The sequence below is a fragment of the Neophocaena asiaeorientalis genome, unplaced genomic scaffold, assembly GCF_003031525.2.
Source record: "Neophocaena asiaeorientalis asiaeorientalis breed wild unplaced genomic scaffold, Neophocaena_asiaeorientalis_V1.1 scaffold7, whole genome shotgun sequence".
Taxonomy (NCBI): domain Eukaryota; kingdom Metazoa; phylum Chordata; class Mammalia; order Artiodactyla; family Phocoenidae; genus Neophocaena; species Neophocaena asiaeorientalis.
The window spans coordinates 7,792,125-7,815,640 of NW_020185337.1; the positions used below are offsets into that span (position 1 = coordinate 7,792,125).

The 23,516-nt window shown below is 54.2% G+C and overlaps 1 protein-coding gene across 1 annotated transcript in view; it reads left to right on the forward strand.

Moving 5' to 3' along the window:
* Positions 1-23,516, forward strand: part of PPP2R2C (protein phosphatase 2 regulatory subunit Bgamma) — a 134,440-nt gene that overhangs the window by 80,850 nt on the left and 30,074 nt on the right. The window contains exons 2-5 of the mRNA XM_024736146.1: positions 2,250-2,347; positions 4,535-4,700; positions 7,233-7,345; positions 12,653-12,830. Of these exons, the coding sequence (XP_024591914.1) occupies positions 2,250-2,347; positions 4,535-4,700; positions 7,233-7,345; positions 12,653-12,830 (555 nt within the window). The remainder of the gene's footprint in view (positions 1-2,249; positions 2,348-4,534; positions 4,701-7,232; positions 7,346-12,652; positions 12,831-23,516) is intronic.

Genomic DNA, 23,516 nt, shown 5'->3' on the forward strand with positions numbered 1-23,516 from the left:
AAGGAGGCAGTGGATATAAAACTGACATATAAATTGTAAATTCCTGCAGGTGTTACTGTCTGTTACTGTGGTAGCTGCCCAGCATTTATGGACCACATTTGCTCTGGATACCAGTGGTTACATTGGTGTTTTAATTAATAGCATTGTTATTTTTCCATTGTAAAAATAATATATATCATGCATATGTCCAAACTCATTAAATTGCCTACTTTAAAAATGTGCATTTTTGTGTATATCAGTTACACCTCAGTAAAGCTATTAAGAAATATACATTCATTACAGAAGATCTAGAAAACATGGAGACATAGAAAGAGAAGGAAAAAAAATATTTTCTTTCAACTGCCCTAAAGCAATCTCTGTTTAACGTGGTAGAAAAGTCTCTCCCAGCTTGTTTTCCCTCTGCCCAGTTTGTTTGCTGTTCAACATGGCTGTGATCACTGGTCTATATAATTAAAGACATTTTACATACAGTTTTATATCCTGCTCTTCCCCCCTAAGGGCGTGCTGACATGAAACAGCAAGAACCAGAGCCACGGGCAGGAACGCGGCACTGCTGGGCTGTGCCTCCGGCTGTGGCCCTCCTGTGTCCCTGGGCCAGGCAGGCTGCCCACACAGGGACAAGTGTCAGGCAGCCGGGCCAATTCCACACTCAGAGAGCATCTCCGTGATCCCAAAGAGCGGCTCTCCTTGTTTTTTATTCCCTTTATTTTCAAGTTTAATGAAACGTGCTCTCATCCTGATCAGTGAGTACATCCAGCCCATTATCCTGCTTCTGAACCGCCTTCCCTCTGTCCTCTTTCCTTTTGCCGTCAGAGTTGGCATTTACCTGTGGCTCAGAGGCCAGTGCGGGTCAGGAGCTGCCTCTGAAGGCACGTGATTGGAAAAGGAAAAGGCATGTATGGAATAGCAAATAGGACTGGGAAAACCACTGGAGGCTGAGAGAGCAGTTCTTGAGACAAAAGGTAGCTGGTATTTTGAGAATCAGCGAGGAGCCTGAGTCGGAGTGGGAGAGCAGGGCTGAGAGTAGTAGGAATTGGGGTGGGGATCCGTTACCTTTCATTGAGTTAAAACACGGGGCATTCAGCACTAACATTTTTTGTCACGCATCTGCCAGCCCTGCTGATCTAGGATTGGTTGGACTGGGTGACCAGGCAGCTCAGCTGGGCGGCTTTGCTGCGGGCCTGGGCAGGTCCTCCTCCGGGGCCGCGGCAGAAGCGCAGGACGGCGGCTTGTCTGCTGGCGTCCCGCAGGCCAAAGCCCATCACAGGGCACGGTACCCGGCTCAGGGTGGGAGGCAATGCCAAGTGCCGGGGCAAGTGCGGGACAGGGTGAAGTTTTGGGCTCCTGACGTGGCCTGCCTTGGGGGGCCACAGGTCGCTCAAGGCTTTAGATACTCTGAAGACCTTCACTTTTCCTCTGTCGGTGGGGAGCCTCTAGAGGGGGCCGAGAAGGCTCCCTGTGGCTTCTCTGTGGAGGCCAGCTTGCGTCTGGGCCAGGAGAAATGGAGGGGATCGGATGGGAGACTGTTGCAGTCATCCAGGCGAGAGGCGGGAGAAGTGATGGAATCTGGATGTATCTTGAAGGTTGAGACAATAGGACTAGATGTGGAGGGTGAGAGAGAGAGAGGAGAGAGTCACGGTGACCCAAAGGCTCAGGGCCGGGCCAGCGGGAGGATGGAACTGCCTTCATCTGAGGCAGGGAAGGATGCAGACGAGGGGGTTTGAGCAGAAATAGCCCATGCGTCGGGGTGGGGGAGGGGTGACCCATCATCCTGGCGGCTGGAAGGAGGACACAGTACGAGAACCTGCGTGGGGCTGCCGGGAGGAGTAGTCAGATGTGTGGTTTGTTTGAAAGTAGATCCATTGTGCTGAAGTCTTTGGTGCCTACAGGGTCCAGGCCAGGAATGGGAAGGTTACAGGGGCGCCATCTATGGGGAGCTCAGTGGAGGCAGGGAGGGGCACAGTTGGTCTCTGTGGCCCCCCAGAGTTGGGCTAGTGTCAGATTTGCATCCCAGTCACCTGGTCAGCACACGAGGAAACCCCAGACTGCTTCAGGAGGAAGGGGAGCAGGAAGGAAGGAAAGACACCCGTGAACGGGTCTCTGTCCCACGGCCAGCGGGGAGGGGGTCGGGCCCCTGGTCAGTGCTCTTGCTATCCGATGGGGGCCCTGGGGCTGGACGCGCAGCTTTGGCCACCTGCACAGCACTGGGTCCTAATGAGCCACATCCTCCTGTCTCTGTTCCACCACAGCCGATATCATCTCTACCGTCGAGTTCAACCACACGGGGGAGCTGCTGGCCACCGGCGACAAGGGTGGCCGGGTCGTCATCTTCCAGCGGGAACCGGAGGTGCGGCGGGGCCTGGTGGGAGGGGGACTACGGCTCAGCCCGGGCTTTAACCCGCAGGGGGCCTCTGGGCATCCTGCCGGGATGCCTGGGCTGGATGAAAGGGCGCCGCGGCATGCAGGGATGGGACCGGGCAGGCCCAGGGAAGGGAGTCCACCGGGTCGACTCGCAGCACCATATTCTGAACCCCCTCCGCTGAGTGGAAGTTTGCTGATTGGCCACTGTGTCCTAGACCCTGGAGAAACAGACTCCTGATTAAACTGCCCTCTGCCTTGGAGAGCTGGTGCTGTGCGGCCAGAGCCGGGTGGAGGGGAGGACGGACCCTTCTGCAGCTGTGGGTGGCCCTCTGTCTGGGGTTGGCGCTTTTGCTCAGCCCCGGGCCTTGCCCCAGTGAGGTCTGCTGTCTGGAACAGCCTACCTGAGGCAATGTTTCTGAACCACTGGAAGAACCTGGTGCTTAAAAGGCCCCATTTGTTGAGCACCTACTACATGCAGACTCCTCACTTTGTTCTCCACGTGCTTTTCCCAGTTACTTTTCACTGCCCACCTCTGAGGGTGGGGACTGACACCCCGTTTCATAGATGAGGATGCCTGCACAGTCACCCAGCTAGTGAGCAAAGACCAGGGATGGAAACCAGGACTGGGTGTGGTCTGTCACTCACACACCACCCTGCCTTTCAGGGCTGGGATTAGATGCTGAAGACAGGATCTAAGGTGACACCAAGGTGGGGGGAGGAGAGGAATGGGGGAGGGAGGATAGGGGAAGCAGGACGAGGAACAGAAGGAGAAGAGGGGGCAGGAGAGAGGATGAAGGGGGGAGAGGAGCTTCAGTATCATCCTCCCCACAGCTGACGTTCCCTGAGCTCTGACTTCACCTGTGTTCACTCCCATAACCCTCCCTCATGACAACCCTCGTGGTGCCATTAGGTGCTATTGTCATCCTCATTTTACAGATGAGGAGATCAGAGCTCAGAGAGTTGCAATAACTTACCAAGAGCACAGAGCCAGAAAGCAGGTAGCTGAGAAATTGCTTATCTAATGAGCCCAGTACTGTGGCTGGAGCACTTTGATTCATGAGAAGGACCAGAGGATCCCACTGGGGATTGCAAAGCCAAGTCTTCTTTTTGCCAAATTGCAGAAAGAAATTAAATTGGTAGGTGCGCAAGTTTCTCAGTTTTGAATATTTCTCCTTTAATTTTTTTCTTAATTCTGGTCCCACTGACCTTCTCCATAGCCAGTGCTTACAGGAGATGAAGTGAATTAGAGGCAAAAATATTGAAGAACTTTAAAGCTTTCCAAAAACACAGCAGGAAAAGAAATATATAAATAGATACTTTTGAAAAACCAACAGAAAACTTGAAATTGTGCTTGGTTGACTACCTTTGTTTTGCTCCCGGGCAGTTTTAGTTGTAGTTTCATGTTGTCATATAAACTTGAATTGTCTACCAGGAAGTGGTCCCTGGTACCTGCGGTGGACTCACCACCTCACTATTTTGGGGGCTCCACCGGGAGGTCCTTACTATAATGAGCTTGGCTGACCAAACCAGAAGGGGACCCACTCAGGAAAGCTGGGGGGAGGATACCCTATCCCAGTCTATCCCCGTGTCTGTCTGACATTGCAGGGTGTCTGGCCCCAATGTTAAATTTGCTCCAAAATGCGTTCATTCCTCGAGTCAGACCCAAGTTGGACACAAGGATGTGCGAGCAGATCAGAGCCTTGGCCTTGGTGCCAGACAGACCTCAGTGGAGTGAGTGACAGCACTTTGTGGACATGTGGCTTTGGGGGAGGGGCGCGGGGGTCGACTCACCTCTGAGCCTCTGCTTGCTCATCTGTAAAGTGGGGGGAGTCATGGTGCCCATCACAGAGGGGCGTCGAGGATAGAATGAGAGGAGGCGTGAGCAGCACTTAGCTCAGTGTCCTGTGTACAGTAGGTGCTCAGTAAACATGAGCTGGCGTGGTTGCCCTTGTTCTTGCTTACTGGACGGAGGAGGTGATGGAGCTTGGCCATGGCTGCACAGCAAGGTACCGGCCATTTAAAAAGCAGAGAGTTTCCTTGGACCCTGGCTCGGATGCCCGGTCGCCATGGCTGTTCCAGGCCCTGCGTGGGTTGGACCAGTCCCGTCCCTGTCCCAGTGCCGGCTTCCGCCCCGCCCCACCATCCTGGAGCTCAGGGTCTGGTTTCCTTGCAGAGTAAAAATGCGCCGCACAGCCAGGGCGAGTATGACGTCTACAGCACTTTCCAGAGCCACGAGCCGGAGTTCGACTATCTCAAGAGTCTGGAGATAGAGGAGAAGATCAACAAGATCAAGTGGCTCCCTCAGCAGAATGCCGCCCACTCCCTGCTGTCCACCAACGGTGAGGCGGGTGTGTGCACGTGTGTGCAGGCACGCGTGCTCTTATGCACACGTACTGTAGCAGTTTGTCATCAAATGCCATGTCTCACCTCACTTACATTGTGAGCTTTTTCCTAGGTCTTTAGAACTCCTGAAAAATAGTATTTTGAGCAGCGGGTAAATTCCATGCAGCGAATACACTTGCTCACCGTCTCCTGGTGGTCGGCTGGGGGCTTATTCCCTCTGCTGTAACTAGCAGCTCCTTGAGCATGTCCGTGAATACTTTAATTTGGGGACGGACAAAGGAGGCCAGGTCAGGGAAAACAGTCAACACTCAATTCAGACTTGCCTCTTTATCCACAACCCCCAGAATCCCAGACCACCCCAGAGTGGAGGGTGTCACCGGGTGATCTGGGGTCCTCAGTGGATGGTGCAGGAGGAGCGCTGGTTGCCCGGCCGCTGGCCATCTGCCTCTGGGAGACGGTACGCATCCCCAGGGAAGCCCCCAAGGAGGCTCCCGGCCAGACCCCTGCTTTGCTGCGGTCCACTCAGAGGCTGCGGTTCCTGGGGCCATCTGGCCTCTGCCGGCAGTGGGCCTGGAGCCAGAGGCCCCGCTTCCCACCTTCACGTCCACCGCTCATCCTCCTTCACCTCTCAGCCCCATCATAAAAAGCACCTGGGGTGGGAGTTAGGAGGGTCCTGGCTTCTGTCCCAGCCTGGGGACCTTGGGGAGTGGCCTTGCTTCTCTGAGCCTCAGTTTCCTCACCTGTACTCCCTCTGGAGTTGCAACAAGGGTGGAGGGAGGTGTTGCCCACCCAGCACCCCAAGGCCAGCCAGTACTGCTTCAGGGTGGATGAATCTTATAAGATGATGCCACCTGCCTACCAAAGGGAGTCAGACTCCTTAGGGCGGTCTTCACGGCATCCCTTAAACCGGTCAGACTCAAGCCACCACCCCATCTCTGTGTCTGAAGGCCGGCTCTCCCTGCCCCCACCCGGCCAACACCCCGCCTCACCCCTTAGGCCTCCGCTGGGTGTCAGCTCCCACTGAGCCTTCCCTGCCCGCTCAGCAGAGTGAGGTGTCCCTCCCGTGGGCCTTCCCACCCCTGCCGACCCTCCAGGGCTTGCCCTATGGAGCTCCTGCCATTCTGATTGTCTGTGTCCCCTGAGGGGTGCCTGGCACGGAGTCATGTTCAGCAAACCCCGTCTCAGAGGCAGAGGGGCCCTTCCCAGGTGCTGGAACAGAGGTAATGAGAGGTCCCCCACCACCAGAATAGGTCACCCAGGGCAGAAGTCCCTAATGCAGTCAACACCCTGGTCCTGCCACTTCCTCTTCTGAACTTGATGGCTGTTCTTGCCTCATAGGGTTTTGGGGAAGCTGGAAGGAAATGACATCGTAAGGAGCTTAGAACAGGGCCGGCGTCTGAGCCTCGTTCACGTGTTGCTTTTTTGTTTTTAATCATTTAACAGAGTGTCGTTCTCTGCCTGCCTCTTCGGAGGAAAGGGCAGCTTCAGGAATTTCCTAACACCCACACCCTCAAAGCTTCCCACCCCCAGTTTTGAATCCCAGCTCCACCCTTTCCTAGTAGCCTGTCCATGGGCACCTGTCAAGTGTATAATTGATAGCAGTTTCTCCCCTTCCTCCTCAGGAGCATGGAGGTGATTGTTTTGGGTGCTGTACCAAGAGCTAACAGGATGGGTGTATGTGTGTGTGTGAGTGTAGACAGATATGGATATAGACGTAGACTTAGGTATAGATATATAAGCAGAGGTTTATTTTCAGGAATTGGCGTGCCTGATTGTGGAGGCTGGCAAGTCCAAAATCTGCAGGGCGGGCTGGAGACCCAGCGAAGGGCCTGGGAGTCTGAAGGCCATCTGCTGGCAGAGCTCCCTCTTCTTCAGGGGACCTCGGTCTTTTTTCTCTAAAGCCTTCAGCTGACTGGAGGAGGCCCACCTACATGGTGGAGGATAATCTGCTTTAGTCCATGGATTTAAAAGTTAATCTCACCTTAGAAAATACCTTCAGAGTGACATCCACACATTTGACCAAATATCTGAGTAGCGTGGCTTAGCCAGGTTGACATCTAAAATGAACCGTCACAGCTGGGAAAGGTTACTCTTTTGATGTTCTTGGCAGGATTCCAGAGAAGTGAGGCTTCCGGAGAGCTGAGTTTCTGGATGGGCGGGATGCATCTCAGGAAATAGGATGCCAATGAAGTGTAAAAAACAGGAAGCTTCGTTAGTACAGTTTTTGCGGAGATTAGTTGAAAGACTGATAACTGCCCTTGAAAGGGTCATGCCCTTTGACCCAACACTTTCACCTTTGGGATCCATTGTGAGGAGCTCGAGCATGACGACAAACGTTCCCTTTGCAAAGATGTTCATAGCATCAGTTGACAGGAGTCAAATTAGAAAGAAACTTCACGTCCAAGAACAGGACAAGGTTAAGGAACTTGTGGGTTCATGCACCCTTATCTAGCAGACTCGAGTGGGAACTCCATTCTCCATGCTGGTGTTCATCATGTATCTTGTTTCACTTTGTTCTATTTTTAAAGATAAAACTATCAAACTATGGAAGATTACCGAACGTGATAAGAGGCCCGAGGGTTATAACCTGAAAGATGAGGAGGGGAAGCTTAAAGACCTGTCCACGGTGACATCACTGCAGGTAAGATGTGACACACGGACAGTTCCGGCAAGTGAAGAGCAGTTTGTGCTTTGTTTATTACACAGCGAGGATTTCAGGACTGGAAGGGCCATGGCGATCTGAACCACGGTCAGGTTCCGATCCAGAACTTTAAGAAGCCGGGCTGCTTACTTGCTGGGTGGCCGCCATCATTCTCCTGCTCTGTGCCTCAGTTTCCTCCCCAGCAAAGCAGAGAGGATCATCTTTCTTCTGGAAGTCCCGTGAGGATGAGGCAAGGTGATGCGTGTCCATGAAGCCCTTTTCAGCTGCCCCCGAGGCTGGAGAGCAGGGTCTCTAATCCCTTGTTATACAAATAGGGAAACCGAGGCCCAGAGAGAGGCAGCAACTCTCCCAGAGCAGCTCAGCTGAGCAAGTGGCAGAGCCAGGAGGAGAACCTGTGAGCGGAGCGTTGTGGGTTCCCGGCCCTTTGCCAAGGGCCAGAGGGACACCCAGAACTTGTGATTCTTGCAGCCTTTATGAAGGCTCAGTGCAAAGATTGCCTTGATGTAAGAGCGGCCTGGAGGGGTTAAGTGGCAGAGCCGTGTGAAGGCAAGCTTTTGCTCCCGACGCGGTGAAAAGCAAAAGGACTCATGTTTCTTCAGCAGGGAGGCTAGGAGATATGAAAGAGTTCTGGAGTCACAGGACCCGGGTTCAAATCCTGCCTCTGCCACGTCCTGGTGGTGTGACCCTGGGCAGGGCTCTTGGCCACCATGAGCCTCTGATTCCTCATCTGGAACAAGAACAGACACTTGAGCATGTGTCTCCCAAGCACTCTGGCTATAAAATCATTCAGTCCTCAGCAAAATCCTATAGAGGGTATGTGATTGTCATCCCCATTTTACAGATGAGGAAACTGAGAGCTGGATCCAAACCCAGGGAAGTCTAGCTCCACAGTCAGCATCAGCATCCAGTCTCCTCCGTGAAGTGGAAGTGAAGCTCCTGCCTCCCAGGGGAGCCATGGGGATGGTTAGCGGCTTCTTGCAGGAAGCACACTGAAGCCGCCTTGTCCGTCCCTGGCTTCCAGAACCTGGTGGCTTTCAGCCACCCCTGTGTTTGCTGGAGGTGATGCCAGATTTATTCATTCAGCCACACTTACTGAGCGCCTGCTGTGTACCGCCCAGCCCTGCTCTAGGCACCAGGAGGCCACAGTGAATGAAGAGTCTGGGGGCAGATCCGGTCTAAGCCTGGGACAGGCCCTGCTCAGGGAGGGGGCCTGAGTCCCAAGACTGAACGAGGTTGAGCGTCAGGAGGTGACTGCACTCTTCAGCAGATTTGAAAGGTCTGAGTTCACATCACACGGAATGCTGTCTCCCTGGGTTCCTACCGTGGCTGTGTTTGCTGCTCCAAGCGGGCAGTGGTGCTGCCTGGTGCCGCGGTGGTGCTAAGGCCCCTCCAGGCTCCCAAACTGCTCACAGACCCACCACCGCTGGTCAGATGGCTGTGGCCGTTTCCCTTCTCTGTGCCTCAGTTTCCTCACCAGCAAACAGGAGATAACGATTCGTTTTCTCTGCAACGGCTTAGCAAGCACCCCGCACTCAGCACCCAGCCGACTGTCATAAATATGAAATGGCAATCAGTGTTGTTCCCAGAAGGAGGAATAAATGTTTAAACACATTGGCCTCTAAATGACTGGCAAATTGCACAAATAAATTCTGAGAAAGCAGGGGAGCCAATTAGCTTTGACATTGAATAACGGGAGTGAGGGTGCCCCCCGCTCCCCCCACCTCCAAGCCCCAAGAAAGTTTATGAGGGTTTCATCTGGTGGGAGGAGGCAATTATCACCTCTTGATTGGCCTGGCATTTGCGGCAGAGCCAGTGGCCCATGAGAATCTTGTTTATTTCCCACCCAGCGTCTGAGATTTTTCTCTGTATGTCACACACATCCCGAAATGGCACTTAACTGTAAACTAAGGCTGAAGGAGAAGAAAGGGGGAAAGAACGTGGGTGCCTGGGTCTTTCCTCATCCAGCCTCTCACCTCGTCTCCTCCCCAGTTCACCCAAGCCTCCCGAACCCTGGGAAGCTCTCTACGTAATCTGGGCCATTTGTGCTAGAGGCAGCTTTTATTTACCGAGAACCTGCTGTCTGCTAGGCCCTGTGCTAGGTCTCTGGGATCCCAGAGCTGAGCAAGGTGAGATTGAGTGCCTACCCCCGAAGTGTACCCAGGCCCCCAAGGAAATAAGACATGGAGTCACCCCCACACTGGAGGTCAGCTCTGTGACACAGGGACACACAGGAATGCCTTTCTCTACTTTGTTTATTTGGTGAACTCCTATTCATCCTTTAAAACCCTATTAGCCTCCACCTCTGAAAGTCTTTCCTACACGAGCCAGATGAATCCTTATCCTTCTCTGTCCCCTCTAGCCTTTTGCATCCCACACTGCTCTGTCCTTAGTGTTCATGTGTCTGTCCTCCTGGCCTTCATCTTGACTACACTGTACCTTCTGGAAGAGCGCGGGTGCGGGGAAAGTTTTATTCATGAAACCTCCAAACCTTCAGGGCAGGTTTCTCTTCCCTCTTCCTCTCCTCTTTTTGCTTTCTGGCTTTGAAATATGGTCTGGGGATGGCGGTGCATGGCTGGAGCACTGGGTGAACAGTTCCAGGGCTGCCAGGGGAAAACAACGTTGCCGGAAGGAGGGGAGAACAGACTGAGATGCTGAGACTTTGTTAGGCCAGCGATGCCCTGACCTTCTCCAGGAGCAGGTGTGGCTTGAGAGAGACTCCAGGGATCCCCAGGGCAGGTGGTGGCCATGCCCTGAGGGAAGGGAAGGCAAGATTCAGAGCTGACGTAGAATATCTGACACCGGCGGACATGCGGAAGGCCCCATAGAGGGGCCCAGACACACCAACACTGACTCGCGAGCAGACAGTCCCGAAGCACAGGCTCAAAACAAGAACCACCCAGAGCCAGGTGCATACACACGCATGCACACTCGGGCACATGCATGTGCACGCTGACACACTCATGCACACATACCCAGGCTCACACACCCACACAGGCTCACACTGGGCACCCTGGTACATGAGAACATCTCACGGTGGCTGCAGAGCTGCCTTGTACCAAAAGGAATGCTTAGTGCTTGCCCACCCCGACTGCAGCACCAAAGCTGTCACCTCCCATCTCAGCTGTCCCCCAGGGAGGGACATAGCTCATTTGTTCATTGACTCACCCATTCACTCATTCACCTGAAGACCTGTCTGTGCTGGGCCCTGGGCTGAGTACCAGAGATACAGAGATGAACACAAGAAGACACACAGCGCCCCTAAGTGCTGCCCAGTCCATTGGGGAAACAAACAAGAAGACAACAACTTACCACATGGTCAAGGCCATAATGAGGGATTACAGGGCCTTGGGAGCCCCAGGGAGCCCCAGGCCTAGCCTAAGAGTAGGTGGGTTTGGGGGAGGTCCCCTGGGAGAAGGAGATTCTCTAGGGTCCCACGTCAGCCTGTTTCAGCCCCTCCCCATATGTCACCTCCTGGTCACTCTTCCAGCCAGGCACCAGCCCCTGCTGCCCTGTCACTCTGTCCCCTCACCTGTTTTATTTTTCTTTAGAGCACCTACTGCTTCCCGAGACCACACACACACACACACACACACACACACGTGTATCAGCCTATCATCTTCCCTCCCACGTGAGTGCAAGCAGTGGGTCCCCCATCACCTGCTGCCACCCAGTTCTGAGTGGATTCATGCCATTCTACCTGGTGCTTGCTGCCCGGGGCTCAGGAGCCCTGCAGGTAGCTGACAAAGGTCTGCATCCCCCTTCACCGGAATGTGCTCTGTTCCTCACTCCGAGGATGGCCTTGCTGCCTCTCTCCTGGGCACAATTCCCACTGCCCCTGCAGCACCCCCCTCCCCCCATCCCCGTCCAGGCCCACTCTGGAAACTGTGTCTGTGTAAGCCCTGGCTCAGCCACCCCTAGTCACCCCCCGAGGAGGGGGAGGAGGGCACTGTGGACCGAGTGATGTTCCAGGCGCACTTGACCTGCATCAACTCATGGAATCCTCACAGAAGCCCTGAGCAGGCACCAGCATTACCCAGTGTACAGATAAGGAAACTGAGGCCCAGAGAGGTGAAGGCCACAATGGAGGTTAACACTAGTAGGCAGGGTTGAAGCCGAGTCAGGTTTCAGGTCTACACCTTTGCGCCGTGACGCCCCGGGGGCAGTCACACCTGGCTTCTGGTCCTGGCTCTGTCATTTCCTGCCTCTGTGACTTAGGAAGCCCAGTTCATCTTGGCATCCAGTCTTCTCATTGGTCACATGGGGATGGCAATGCCAGCCCTCATTTTCTGGGGCTGGGCCAGGGAGAGATCAGTGAGGCCGTGTCTGTCTGTCTGTACCTTTGAAGACCTTACAGTTTACTGGAACGGAGAGTCGTGCCCAAAACACCCCGCAGTGCACACCGAGAGCCCTGATAGCAGTGTGTGCAGCGTGCTGGGGGTGAGCAGGGGTGTGGCAGGCTGTACATCCAAAGGGCTGTTAACTCCAGATCTTGCAGGAGGAGTTGGGGTGAGCATTCCAGGCAGAGGGTGCAGAGAGAAGCAAAGCCGTGCTATCTGACACTGTCTCTGGGAGTTTGTACGAGTTCCGCTAACACCAGCGGCTGTAACAGCCCCAGGGCAGAGTACATAGAAATGTATTTCTCACTCAAGGAAAGCTCCGGTATAGGCATCCTGGATGGCACACGGCTCTCCTGCAGGGACACAGGCTCTTTCCATCCCATGTGCCTCCATCCCTAAAGCCTGGATCCTCACCTTCTGGCTGTGGAAAGGGAAGAGGGCGGAGAAGGCACAGCTGCCTCTTAACCGTTAAGCCTTGGCCCCCAGGTGCCGGGCATCAGTGTGCTCACACCCCAGCGGTCGGAACAGTCATGTGGCTACGCCCAGCTGCAAGGGCAGCTGGGAAATATAGTCCCTGCCTGGGCAGCCACTTCCCCGTGACAAGGGGACACAAATGTTTGGTGGAAAATCTGGCTCTGCCACAGTACCTTCTCCTTCCATTTTAGAAGTGAGGAAATTGGGGTGCAGAGGGGTTCAGCCATTCATTCAAAGTCACGCAGCAGGTTCAGAACCAATCCCAGGAGGCCAAGCAAAGGAGGCAGGCTTCCCTGCAGGGCTGGTGCCGATGGACGTGGCCCCGTGGCATTCCTTACTTCTGACACGGGCAGGATGGACACCCACTGGCGGGCTCCAGGCCTCTCCTTTTGATCACGTGGCCCTGGACGTTTCCTGCCAGCACCCCTCCCCCATCACCTCTCCCCTTGCTCTGACCGCCCCTCCTCCTCCGCAGGTTCCCGTGCTGAAGCCTATGGATCTGATGGTGGAGGTGAGCCCCCGGAGGGTCTTCGCCAATGGCCACACCTACCACATCAACTCCATCTCCGTCAACAGCGACTGCGAGACGTACATGTCCGCGGACGACCTGCGCATCAACCTCTGGCACCTGGCCATCACCGACCGGAGCTTCAGTATCCTTTCCTGCCGTGGCGCGGCCCCACCGTGGACGCCGCGGGCCGGGTGGCTCCCGGGTGGGAGGTCAGTTGGCCTGCTGTAAGCCAGCGGGCTTGGGAGCTTCCGCTTTGTTCAGCCTCTTTGGCGGGGTGCCTCCTGGCTCACAGTGTGAATGAGGCCGAGGTTTGGAATTATGATGAGTTTATGAAAACTTTACAACCGTGGCCGCTGAGGGTTACATTTGACCCCTCGCCTCCTCCAGGGTGGCCATCATCCCGTCATCTGGGGGCCTCACTGGGGACCATGGAGGGGATGGAGTCCTGGCTCAGCCCTCCCGGGCAAGGGGTGGCCGACCTCCCTGAGACAGTCGACTGAAGGCTTCTCTGGACCTTCCTCCCTGGGCCTGAGGCAGGCGCATCAGTGTTTGATGAACAACCTTGGGGTCCCGCCCAGGGCTTAGAGGGACACCTGGGGTGTCATAAGCCCAGCTGGATGGGGTCAAGGTAGGCAGCCCCGCTTGGTGGCCCCATGTGTCTGGGCAATAGGATTATAGGATTGACTCCGGTCCCCACTGACTGGTGAAGAAAGAACATGGGCCTGAAGAGGGGCCCAGGCTGAGGCTTGGCCCAACGAGGGCTACAGTGGACAGAACAGGCAGGTTACTACCTACAGGTGCCACTACTCTACAGACAAATAGCAACAACAACAATGATGGGAATAGGAATAACGCCGAGTGAGGCTCTGTACCTGATAAACACCTGTTAACGAGAACTCGATTCACCCCCATGTTAACGAGAACTCGATTCACCCCCACAGTAATCCTGGGAGGCAGGTTCTCTACAGTGAGGAAACGCAGTCACAGAGCGCCCGGGCTAACGTGGTTAGAGCTCACAGCAGCCACTGGGAAGCTGGCTTCAAACCCGGGCCCTCCAGCCCCAAGTCCTCATTTCCAGCCTTTCCACCCAACTGCCCTTTGTGAAGGATGCTGCCCAGACGTGGGGTGGAAGAAGGTGGGATGACCGCCCCCCCCCAAGAGATGTCTCTGACTGTCCACTTGGTGCTGGGTGCCGGGTGGCCCTGGACAACCAGAGCTGAGACCATACAGCTCCTGCCACGAGAAGCTCCCAACACAGGGGGTCGTGCCTGCTGTGCTGTCCTCTCACAGGTCAGGATCGGGCTGTGTCCCTTGGAGCAGAAGCCAGAACTGGCGGGGAGGGAGTGGGGTGGAGAAGGGAGCAGTCGTGGGGTGGGGGGGCGCGGTTAGAGGAGAGAAGGAGTGATAAACGGCTTCTGGGGGGCCGAGAGCCAGAAACTGGCCAGAGACCACAGGTCAGGGAGACCTCGGAGCTGGGAGGGCTGAGAGCAAGCATCTGATGTTCCCTGAGCCCAGCAAGAGGGTGCGGGGCAAACGCCTGGGCTTCGGAGGAGCCACTGGGAGTCTCTGGGAGTCTGCTTCTACCACGTTAAGCTCTGTGACCTTGGTGAGTCACTGCACCCCTCTTGAGCCTCAGTCTCCTCCCTGACCCTTCCCCCATAGGACGGCAGCGTTCAGCGAGCCCCTGTGAGACACCCAACACCACGCCGGTGCTTAAAGCGTGTCAGGAAACGTTAGCATCTGTTTGCTTCCTCCCTCCTTAGTGCTCGGGGCCTGGAAGGCAGAAGTGGATTGGGATGGTCGGGAAGGTTCCAGGAGGAGCTGGGGCTGGAGCTGCTCTGAGGGGTGGGAACTCAGTCTGGCCGCATGGAGAGGGCCAGGCTGGGCTGGTCCTCTGCTGGAGCCTCCACTCAGGCACAGATCCCAGCAGGTCCCACCCCTCCCTGGTCCTTAGACACCAGCTAGTCAGGGGTCAGAACACCCGTCTCCAGCTGGCTCACGCAAAACAGACGTTTACTGACTTATGGAACCAAGAGAGCTGCGGATACAGGTGGATCCAGGGGCTCAGACAGTGTCCTGGGATGGCTCTCTCTGCTTCTTGCTTCTGATCTCTGCTCTGGCTTCAGCCTCCACATGGTGGTGAGTTGACACCAGCAGTTCAGGCCCCGCCCTCCCAGAGTAAAGTCCGGGAGAAAAGAGACCCGCTGTCTCTGAACTGTCCCACCAAGTCCCCAGGTGGCACCCCGTGGGCTCTGCCTGGACCTCAGGGGCACCCCTGAACCCACTTCTGTTGGGGGTGCAATGCTCTGGTTGGCCAGGACCCTCCCTGGTGCCGGAGGGGTCAGCTCCACCTCCAGCAGTGTCTGGATCTGGGAAGGGTGGTCTCCTTGGGAAAAGCACTGCTCCAGGAGCTGGGGGCCCCTCGTGGTGGGCGGCACAGACAGACATCCACTGCCAGGTCTGAGGTGCTGACCTGCTTCCCAGCAGAATGAAATGGGGAGTCACACAGGAGCTCCAGGTCTGCAAACGGGGCAGGCGTGGGACTCAGCTTCCTGCACAGCACTCTACAGCTTAGAGAGCAGCTTGCCATTCACAGTCTCACTTGGCGCTCACAGTGGCATGAAAGCCACCCATCAGTGGCAATGTTATCATCACCCAACTTTATGGATGAGGAGATGCAGGCTTGGGGAGACCGGGGCTTGGCCCAAAGTCCCCCCGCCGGGGACAGAGTCCCGTGGCCTGGCCCAGTGCTTCTTGCCTTGCCCTCGGGCTGCAGCCTTGGGACAGCGGCACCCACCCTCCTGGAGCCTGGGTTTCCTTATCCTAGGACTAGGGTGGGGACCGTAAGCCCTGACCAATTTATCTCCCTGGGCTATTATAAGGATTCAATGACACCGTGAATGCTGAGGCCCTTTAAAAATTGCAAAGCCCTGCAGCTGTGGAAGGGATTGTTTAATTTTGTTCGTTTAACCATCAATTTCTCTTCTGTCCCAGGCTCCATGCTGAGCCCCGGGGACACAGGGACAAATAAAAGAAACTCAGCTTCTTCCTCAAGGGCCTCATGCACTGCTGGGAGACCCAGCCCTGACCTGGGTGGTACCGGTGGCGCCATCCTTGCTGTAACTCAGGTCTCCACACTGTGCCTGGGCTACCAGGGAGGACTGAGGAGGAGGCAGGGTTGGGATGCTCCCAGTGGCTTGAGGAGGCTACCGCAGGGCCCAGGGCGCGCGGGGGTGACGTGATGAGGCAGGAAGGTGGGGGGTGGCCAGGACAGCTGCAGCGGGCCTGGCTGATGGTGTCAGTGGGGGACTTACTCCTGGGGACCATGATCTCCAAACATCGATCATTTGCAAACCTCCTTTGCAAGTGTTACTACGTCTGTACACCGTGCATTCTCTCATTTACTTTTCCAATCTTTTTCTAATTTGTATTAATTTTCTTTAAGTCAAGTAGCTTTAAGTTTGCCTAAATAAATGCATTTTGAAAGGGACTTTAATTTTACTACCATAAATGAAAGTGAAACGTATCATATACCATAAATAGGAGGTAGCTATAGAGATAAATGCCGTGGAAAAAAAAAGCGGGGGGGAATAAAATCCATCTTCAGCCCTATCCAGTAGAACTTTCTGTGATGCTGGAGAAGTTCTCTGTTTGCACTGTGTGGTATGGTAGCTTCCAGTCACGTGTGCCTATGGAGTACCTAAAATGTGGCTAGGGTGACTGAGGAACAAAAATGTTTATTTCATATAGTCTGAATGAATTCACACTTCGAGTTAAATAGCCACACGTGCAGACCCGTAAATGCCGCGTGTTAGACCCCGAGGCAAGTTCTTTCTGTCGGACGTGGGGACGAGGAAGTACTTCAGGTGTTAGAGATATGATCCCGCAAACAGAGAGCTCCTCCCTCGTTCAGCAAAAGGACTAGAAAGTATCAATAACTGAAAGCCTTGCTTGGTGTCTGAGTCTGTGTTCTGAAGACTGTCCAACTCCCTAACTGCTGTCAGGTAATAAGAAGCTATCGCTGCGCTGTAAGCAGGGGAGCAGTACTGGTCACCTTGCAGGGGGCCCCCTGGGGCTGTGGGTGTATGTCGTGGGTGGAATGGATTCCAGCAGACGAGTCTGGAAGCCGGGAGACCGAGTAGATCCAGGGAGACATGGAGATGGGTAGGGTGGAGCGTGGCCATGGGCAAGAAGCCGGGAGGTAGAGCGATAGTTAAAATATAGACTTCGTAGATATGGGGCTGTATCATAACTGACTTTTGGACTAAGGTGGCCAGGGGACATTGGAACAGGTTAGTTGTTATTAAGAAAAGAGGACTAATCCATCCCAGGACTGCAGGCAGACCTGCCCAGTCATTACTGTCAGCTTCAGCTCCTAACACAGATGGTGCCCTGTCCACACATTGGAGGGTACACCGTTCGCCAGTATATTTAGTGAGCACCTACTGTGTGCCAGGCCCTGTGCCCAGTGCTTGAATTAAAGAGACAAAGATCCATGCCCTCCTGGAAAGGACATATAATGTAATGTTGATAAACCGTTAGTATAATAGACAAAGTATCCAGTACATGAGCAGGCGATAAGTGCTATGGGGAATGAGTGGGACCAGTGAGCACAGTCGTGTGAGTTTTTCTCCAGCCACGTTTTGCTGCATGGCTGCAGGGGCAGAGTAGGTGGAAAGGGAGCCAGGGTAGCGGGTTTGCAAAGTGAAGATGCAGACATGGGGCTGATGGCATATGCAAGGGAGTGAAAATAATGGTTGGCTCCAGACTCTAAGCCAGGTTGAGGAGGTGACAGCTAGTGACAAGAGGGGAGCATCAGTGGATTGGGGGGTCCCCGAGGGATGCCAGAGGGGCTTCTCTGGCTGCAGATCTTGCCACATAACTCTGTTGAACCTGTGTGTAGCCTTTAATTTTGTGAAAATGAATTGTTAGTTGATCAAAATATACAAATATTTTGGCCCTTAGAGATAGGAGAGTGTGAGCGTTACAGAATGCTGGAGACACCAGGGCGGGGCTCACGGCAGCCCTGGCCTGTAGAACCGAAGTACCAATTAGGCAGGCAGAAGCAGCTGAGTGGAGTCTCCAGGGTATGTGGTGGCTGTGGAAATGTCCCTTGATGAGATCAGTTCATCAGGGAATGATTTTGCACGAGGCACTCCCCATGGCCTGCTGCGGCTTGGCGACTAGAGTGACAAGACACAGGGACCCAGAGCAGAGACACCTGGCACCGTCGCATGGCGTTCAGCCTCCCCTGGCAAGAAAGGTGTCAGGACTGTGGGTCGTAGGTGTGATGATGGGTCTGATAGCAGCCAAGTAATTAGAAAAGGCGTTGCATTTCCAACGTGGGAGGAGGCCAGAAAGGCAGCTGTGACTCCACGCTGAGCTGGGGAATTGCTCTGAATTTTGAAACACCTTTTGAGCAAGTACCTCCTGGGGGATTCTGGACCTAGGGGTTCACATTCCTTTAACTCTTGCTCTTCAATGTCTTGATTTGCCCTGGTGCTGCTGTTCAGTCCTCAAGGCCACTGGGAGTTTTCTGCTATGTTACCATCTCCTTGTGTCCAAATAGTAACACTTTCTACTTAGGCAGAATTGATTTTTTAGCAAAGGTTTTTAAGAGAAAGGAAAACCTTTTTAATAAAGGAGAAAAAGTGTGCATTGTTTTCACCAGTAAGAATAGTGATAAAGCTGACTCAGAGAACCTTTCCTCTTCTAATTCTAGACTTGGCTGCTCTGAACAGAGGGAGAGGAGCCTGGTACTTCCTGAGCCTCTGCCATGTGCCAGGCACATACACGGTGCAGCGCCTTTGTCTGTCACCGAGGCTTCCAGCCTCCTTCCTCTCTCTCACCCACAAAATGGAAAGACGTGCCAAGCACTTTCCATTCTCCCCCGATGGCTCTGGAATCATGCCCTCCTCTCCACTCGAACCAAGGCCCAGCTGAGGTCGTACCATTCCTGCCTGGACTGTTGCCTGAATCCCACCTTGCCCAGCCAGCTGGCCCTCTACAGAGCTTTGAGAGTGGCTCATCAGAGCCTCTGGTCTGACCACATCAGTCCCCTGTGGAGAGCTCTCAGTGGTCCCCAGCAGCATCTGGAGAATGTCCAGATCCCTCAACAGTGCCCAGCAGCTCTTGGTGACCAGCCTTTGCCCACCTCCCCAGAGTCCTGTGCATCAGGCTTGCCCACACCTTCACATCACTGGGTTTCCCTTCGTGTTACAGGGGTGGGGGCAGTGCTCTGCCTTCTGCTGATGCTTCTCTGGAGGAGCCTTTCTCCCTCCTGTAGCCTGGCTGGCTCCCGTTTGCCCACATGCATCACTGACAGCCCCCTTTGCCTGGCCACCTCTGCTCTGTCCACCCTGCACCCCTCCCAGGCCGGTCCAAGTCCCTCTGGGCCCACACTCCCTGGTCACAGTGGGCTTTCATCATCTGTTAGTATGAATGCCTCCCCCATTTTCTGCTGAAACCCTTGGGATTAAGAACCCAGGCTGAGCCCTCTCTGTGTCCCCACGCATAATGCAGGGCCTGGCACATCGTAGGTGCTTATGAATGGTTGTAAATGGTGACTTTGGAGGGAGGAAGTTCACAGTTTCCATCTGGTCTTAGGATATAGATGCCTCCTTGCAAACCTGGGCTCCAGGGTCGGGGGCTCCGAGACCCCAGACACTAAAGAGAAGCGCTCTGGGCTCTGGCAGAATTGGGCTCAGACTCATTGCTTTACCTCCTTTGTCATCGATTTCCATGACTGCAAAATGGGCCAAATTCCTTATCATATGGATATTTGTAAGGAGTAAAGGAAGCATTCACATAAAGGGGCCTGGCAGTTGGCCGGTATTATTTTCTCCCTTAGACGGTGGCCCCTCAAATACTTAAGGCTGTTTCTCATCTTCTCTGGTCATTGAAGCCCTTTTTCCCCAGTGCCATCTCCACATCTATTTAAACAACCTCTCAGTCCTTTAATGCCAATATTTTGAGGCTCTTAGGTGGCACTGGGTGATTTTTCTTGAGTTTGAAGCATCTTAAAGGTAACAGATTGCACAGGAGGCATCAGCTGACGGACCTCTGCTTTATTTTTAGCACCCAGAAACTTCTAAAGATGGTTCAGTTGATTTTTCTCCCCACTGAGCGATTTCTCATGGTGGAAGCTGGCATCACACCAAGCCTTAGCCTGGAACAAATTCCTAATTCCTATTTATGGAGCAGGTGCTGAAGCTAGGCTGGATGTTGAAGCAGTTCCAAATCTTGGTTAGCACTCGGCCACCTGTGGACTGGGCTTCTTTTCTGCACAGGGAGCTAAGGAGGGGATCGACCAAGGCCCCTCCATGTACCAGACTCTGTGCTGGCCAAAACCCTAGAGCCTGGGGTTCAACCCTGCCTTCAACACTCACACAGCGACCCTGACAGTCACTCAGGCCTTCTGAGCCTCACTTTTCTCCTCCATTCAAAGGGGTGTGCCTCCTGTGCTGGGGGCTGTGAGAGCAGCACGGCAGGTGAGCATAGGGGCTGATAGGCTATAAACACAGGACCTATACCAGCCCATGACCACCGTCAAGCACCTCACAGGCTGCCTCTTTTCATCCTCCCACAGATAAGGAAAGTGGGGCGAGTCTGCTTAGAAATGCCCTGAGTCTGAATCTCCAAAGTCAACATTTCACCCAGAAAGCATGTTGTTAAACTGTTATCAGCACCACTGCTTTGGGGGCTCAGCAAGGCCAGGCAGTTGGTTGAGTTCCGCGGCAGCCGATGGCTCCTGTGCGCTGTCCGTGGTGCTGACCCCATCCGAAACCAGAGCTGCATCCCACCATCACCCTCACCACTTCCCACACCACCTTCACCTCTTACTGAGTGCTTTCTCTGTGCCAGACAGCACTCTGTCACCGTGCACATATTCACCTATGTAATCCGCCCGACATCACTGTGGAGTAGACAAGATTAACATCCCCCTTTTACCGGGGAGTAAACTAAGCCACAGAAAGGTTAAGTAATCTACCCAGAGTCACCCAGCTGGCAAGTGGGTGGGATTCAGACTTGGGGCCTCTGGACGCAGAACCCATGCATGTCATTGTCACGCCACACTGCCCCTCAGTCGTGATGGTAACAGCCCCCAGGACAGCCACTGTTACTGCACGTTTATCGCAGGCACTGAGCTGAACGCACCGCACTTACTACACTTAATCCTCACGGCAGCTCGTGTAGGTGGTGCTGTCATTCTCTCCATTCTGAGAAGTGGGTGCACCTGCCCATGGCCCTCCTAGCCCTCAGCCACTCAGATTGTCCGTCCAGTCCTGTCAATGCAATAACGTTTCTGGCTCTTGTTTTACATCCTAAGGGAAGCAGGTGCTTTTTGCACTGTTGCAGGACAGAGTGGGGATTGATTCGTAACATAAGTGGCCGGATGCATGGGGTTTGGCGGCTGTTTGATGTTTCTAACATTTCCTCTGGGTGGTGGGACATGCAACTCTATGGCGCTTCCTGTCTCTTCCTGAAAGGCCTCTGTGGCACTTCTGTAACACACTCCTGATTAAAACCCCCTTGACCCCAGACCACAGCCCTGTCAGCTGCCCTGTGTCCCTCCGTCTTGGGGCTCCAGCAGCCTGACCCTCTGCCTGGATAACTCCTGCTCACCCTCTGGCCTCGGCTTAATGCCTTTGCCTCAGAGGACCCTTCCCTGACTCTCCAGACCAGTCAGGGCCTTGTTATAAATCTCATCACATGCACCCTGTATGTCTCTCCTGGAGCATCCATCATGGGGCTAGTATCTGGTTTCACTGCTGGGCTAGGAGCCCTGAGAGGTTGGGACAGGGTCTGGTTTGCCCCTTCTCGGTGCCATGAGAAGGTAGCCACCTAGGTGTGTGTCCAAGCTCTGTCCCACCTTGGGTTTCCCCTCCCAACTCTGGGTTGGATACAAACCCAGGCATGTAATCCAGCACAAACCCTCACTGTCTTTCCAGAGTGTCCTTCCAGGCAACAAACATTATACCTTTTGCACCCTGCTTAATTTCATATTTGTTTCAGAGGAAGAGAAATACTGATTCTGATTTAACTCACTTTAATTGCTGCCAAAAGTACCAGCCATGTGCTAGGACCTTTATCTCCTTGATGAAGGAGATGTCATCTCCTTAAATCTTCATTACAGCCCTGCAAAGCAGATGGTATCCACTCATTCTACAGATGAGAAAAGCAGGGCACAGAGAGGCTGAGAAGTTTTCCAGAGGTCACACAGCTGTTATTCGGTGGGGCTAGACTGTCAAGCCCTGGTTTTTGTGACTCCGAAGTCATTTCTTGCCTGTCTAAGCATTTGGGAATCACGTAAGCTGGCTTTTGGAAGAGGTGTGCAGTCTGGCTCATCACACAGAGAAAACACTCCAGGGTTTCAGTGGGCTTGCGCAGTGAGCAGTTACTCAGAACAGCCCTTCTCCCACGGCCCAGCATGGTCCCAGCGACCTGGTTCTTCTGTTTGAGTGAGATTGCACCATCATAGTTAATAAGGTTCTGAGCAGGGAAGGGAAGGAGGCTGTTGTGGGGTGAATTTTGTCTCCCCAGAATCTGTATGTTGAAGCTCTAACCCCCAGCGCCTCCAGATATGACTGTATTTGTAGATGGGTCTTTAAAGAGGTGATTAAGGTAAAATGAGATCATTAGGGTGGGTCCTAATCCAGTATGACTGGTGTCCTTATAAGAAGAGGAGATCAGGACACAGACATATACAGAAGGATGACCACATGAGGACACACGGAGAAGATGGCCACGTGCAAGCCAGTGAGAGAAGCCTCGGAAGGAGCCAGCCCTGATGACACTTTGATCTTGCACTTTCAGCCTCCACAACTGTGAGAGAATCATTTCCTATTGTTTAAGCCACCCAACTGTGGCATTTCGCTATGGCGGCCTGAGCAAACTAAAACAGAGGCACAGGTAGCCAGGAACCTCCAGTAGGATCTGACGCGATGAGGCCAGATTGTTCACAGTTCATGTTTGTAGCCAGGTCATCTTTTGGAGAAAATTTGCTGAAAAAAAGCAGCTTTGCTGGCCACACCCCAGCGAGACTGCCTCCCTGTGCAGGAGGCCTACAGGCCCCTCCACACTAGCGTCCTTGGGGGGCCTGTGTAGGGCACCTCGGGCGGTGTGGCCTTTGGCAGAACCGCCTCCATCCTTACTCCGCAGCTGCCTGGTCACCATGGTAACAGGCCCCCCGCCACCCCACTCCTGAGCGTGTGCTCCTACCAGGACATCTGGATAAACCACACTTTGGTCAGTTCAACCAGTGGAGCTCAAGGCCACATCCTTCTCCTCATGGAGCCCTTGCCCACTCTCAACACCCAGCTTGCCCAGGATACAGCCAGTCCAGCGAGCCCCAGCAGCAGGGCCTTTGCGGGCGCTGACCCCGTGGGAGAACTCCACGTTGTGTGGAGGTGCAGTCACTCCAGGATAGAGTGGGCAGTGGGAGGAACACCGGCTGGAAGTTCGGAAGCCAGGATTCCATCCTTGTTCTGCCTCCACCTCTGGCCCTGTGCCGGTCACCTCCCCACCCTCATCTCCCTCTCCTCCTTTGTGGGATTGGAGGGTGGGTGGTCCCTTCCGCAGGGACATCCAGGTCCCCGACCTGAAGGGGGGTGCCCTCACCAGCCCTCCAAGGGCTTGACTGTGTTTCAGAGCTCAGTTACTTGCTGTGTCTTTACAAGCATTTGTCGTGGCATAGCCGCTAAACCCCATCACAGTAGTTGATACTTGTGTAATTCTTTGGTATATATGGAATGCTTTACATACCTATTTCTCGCTGGAGCCCCTCAGTGGAACGAACCAATGATGTTTATTCATTTCACGTGCCTGA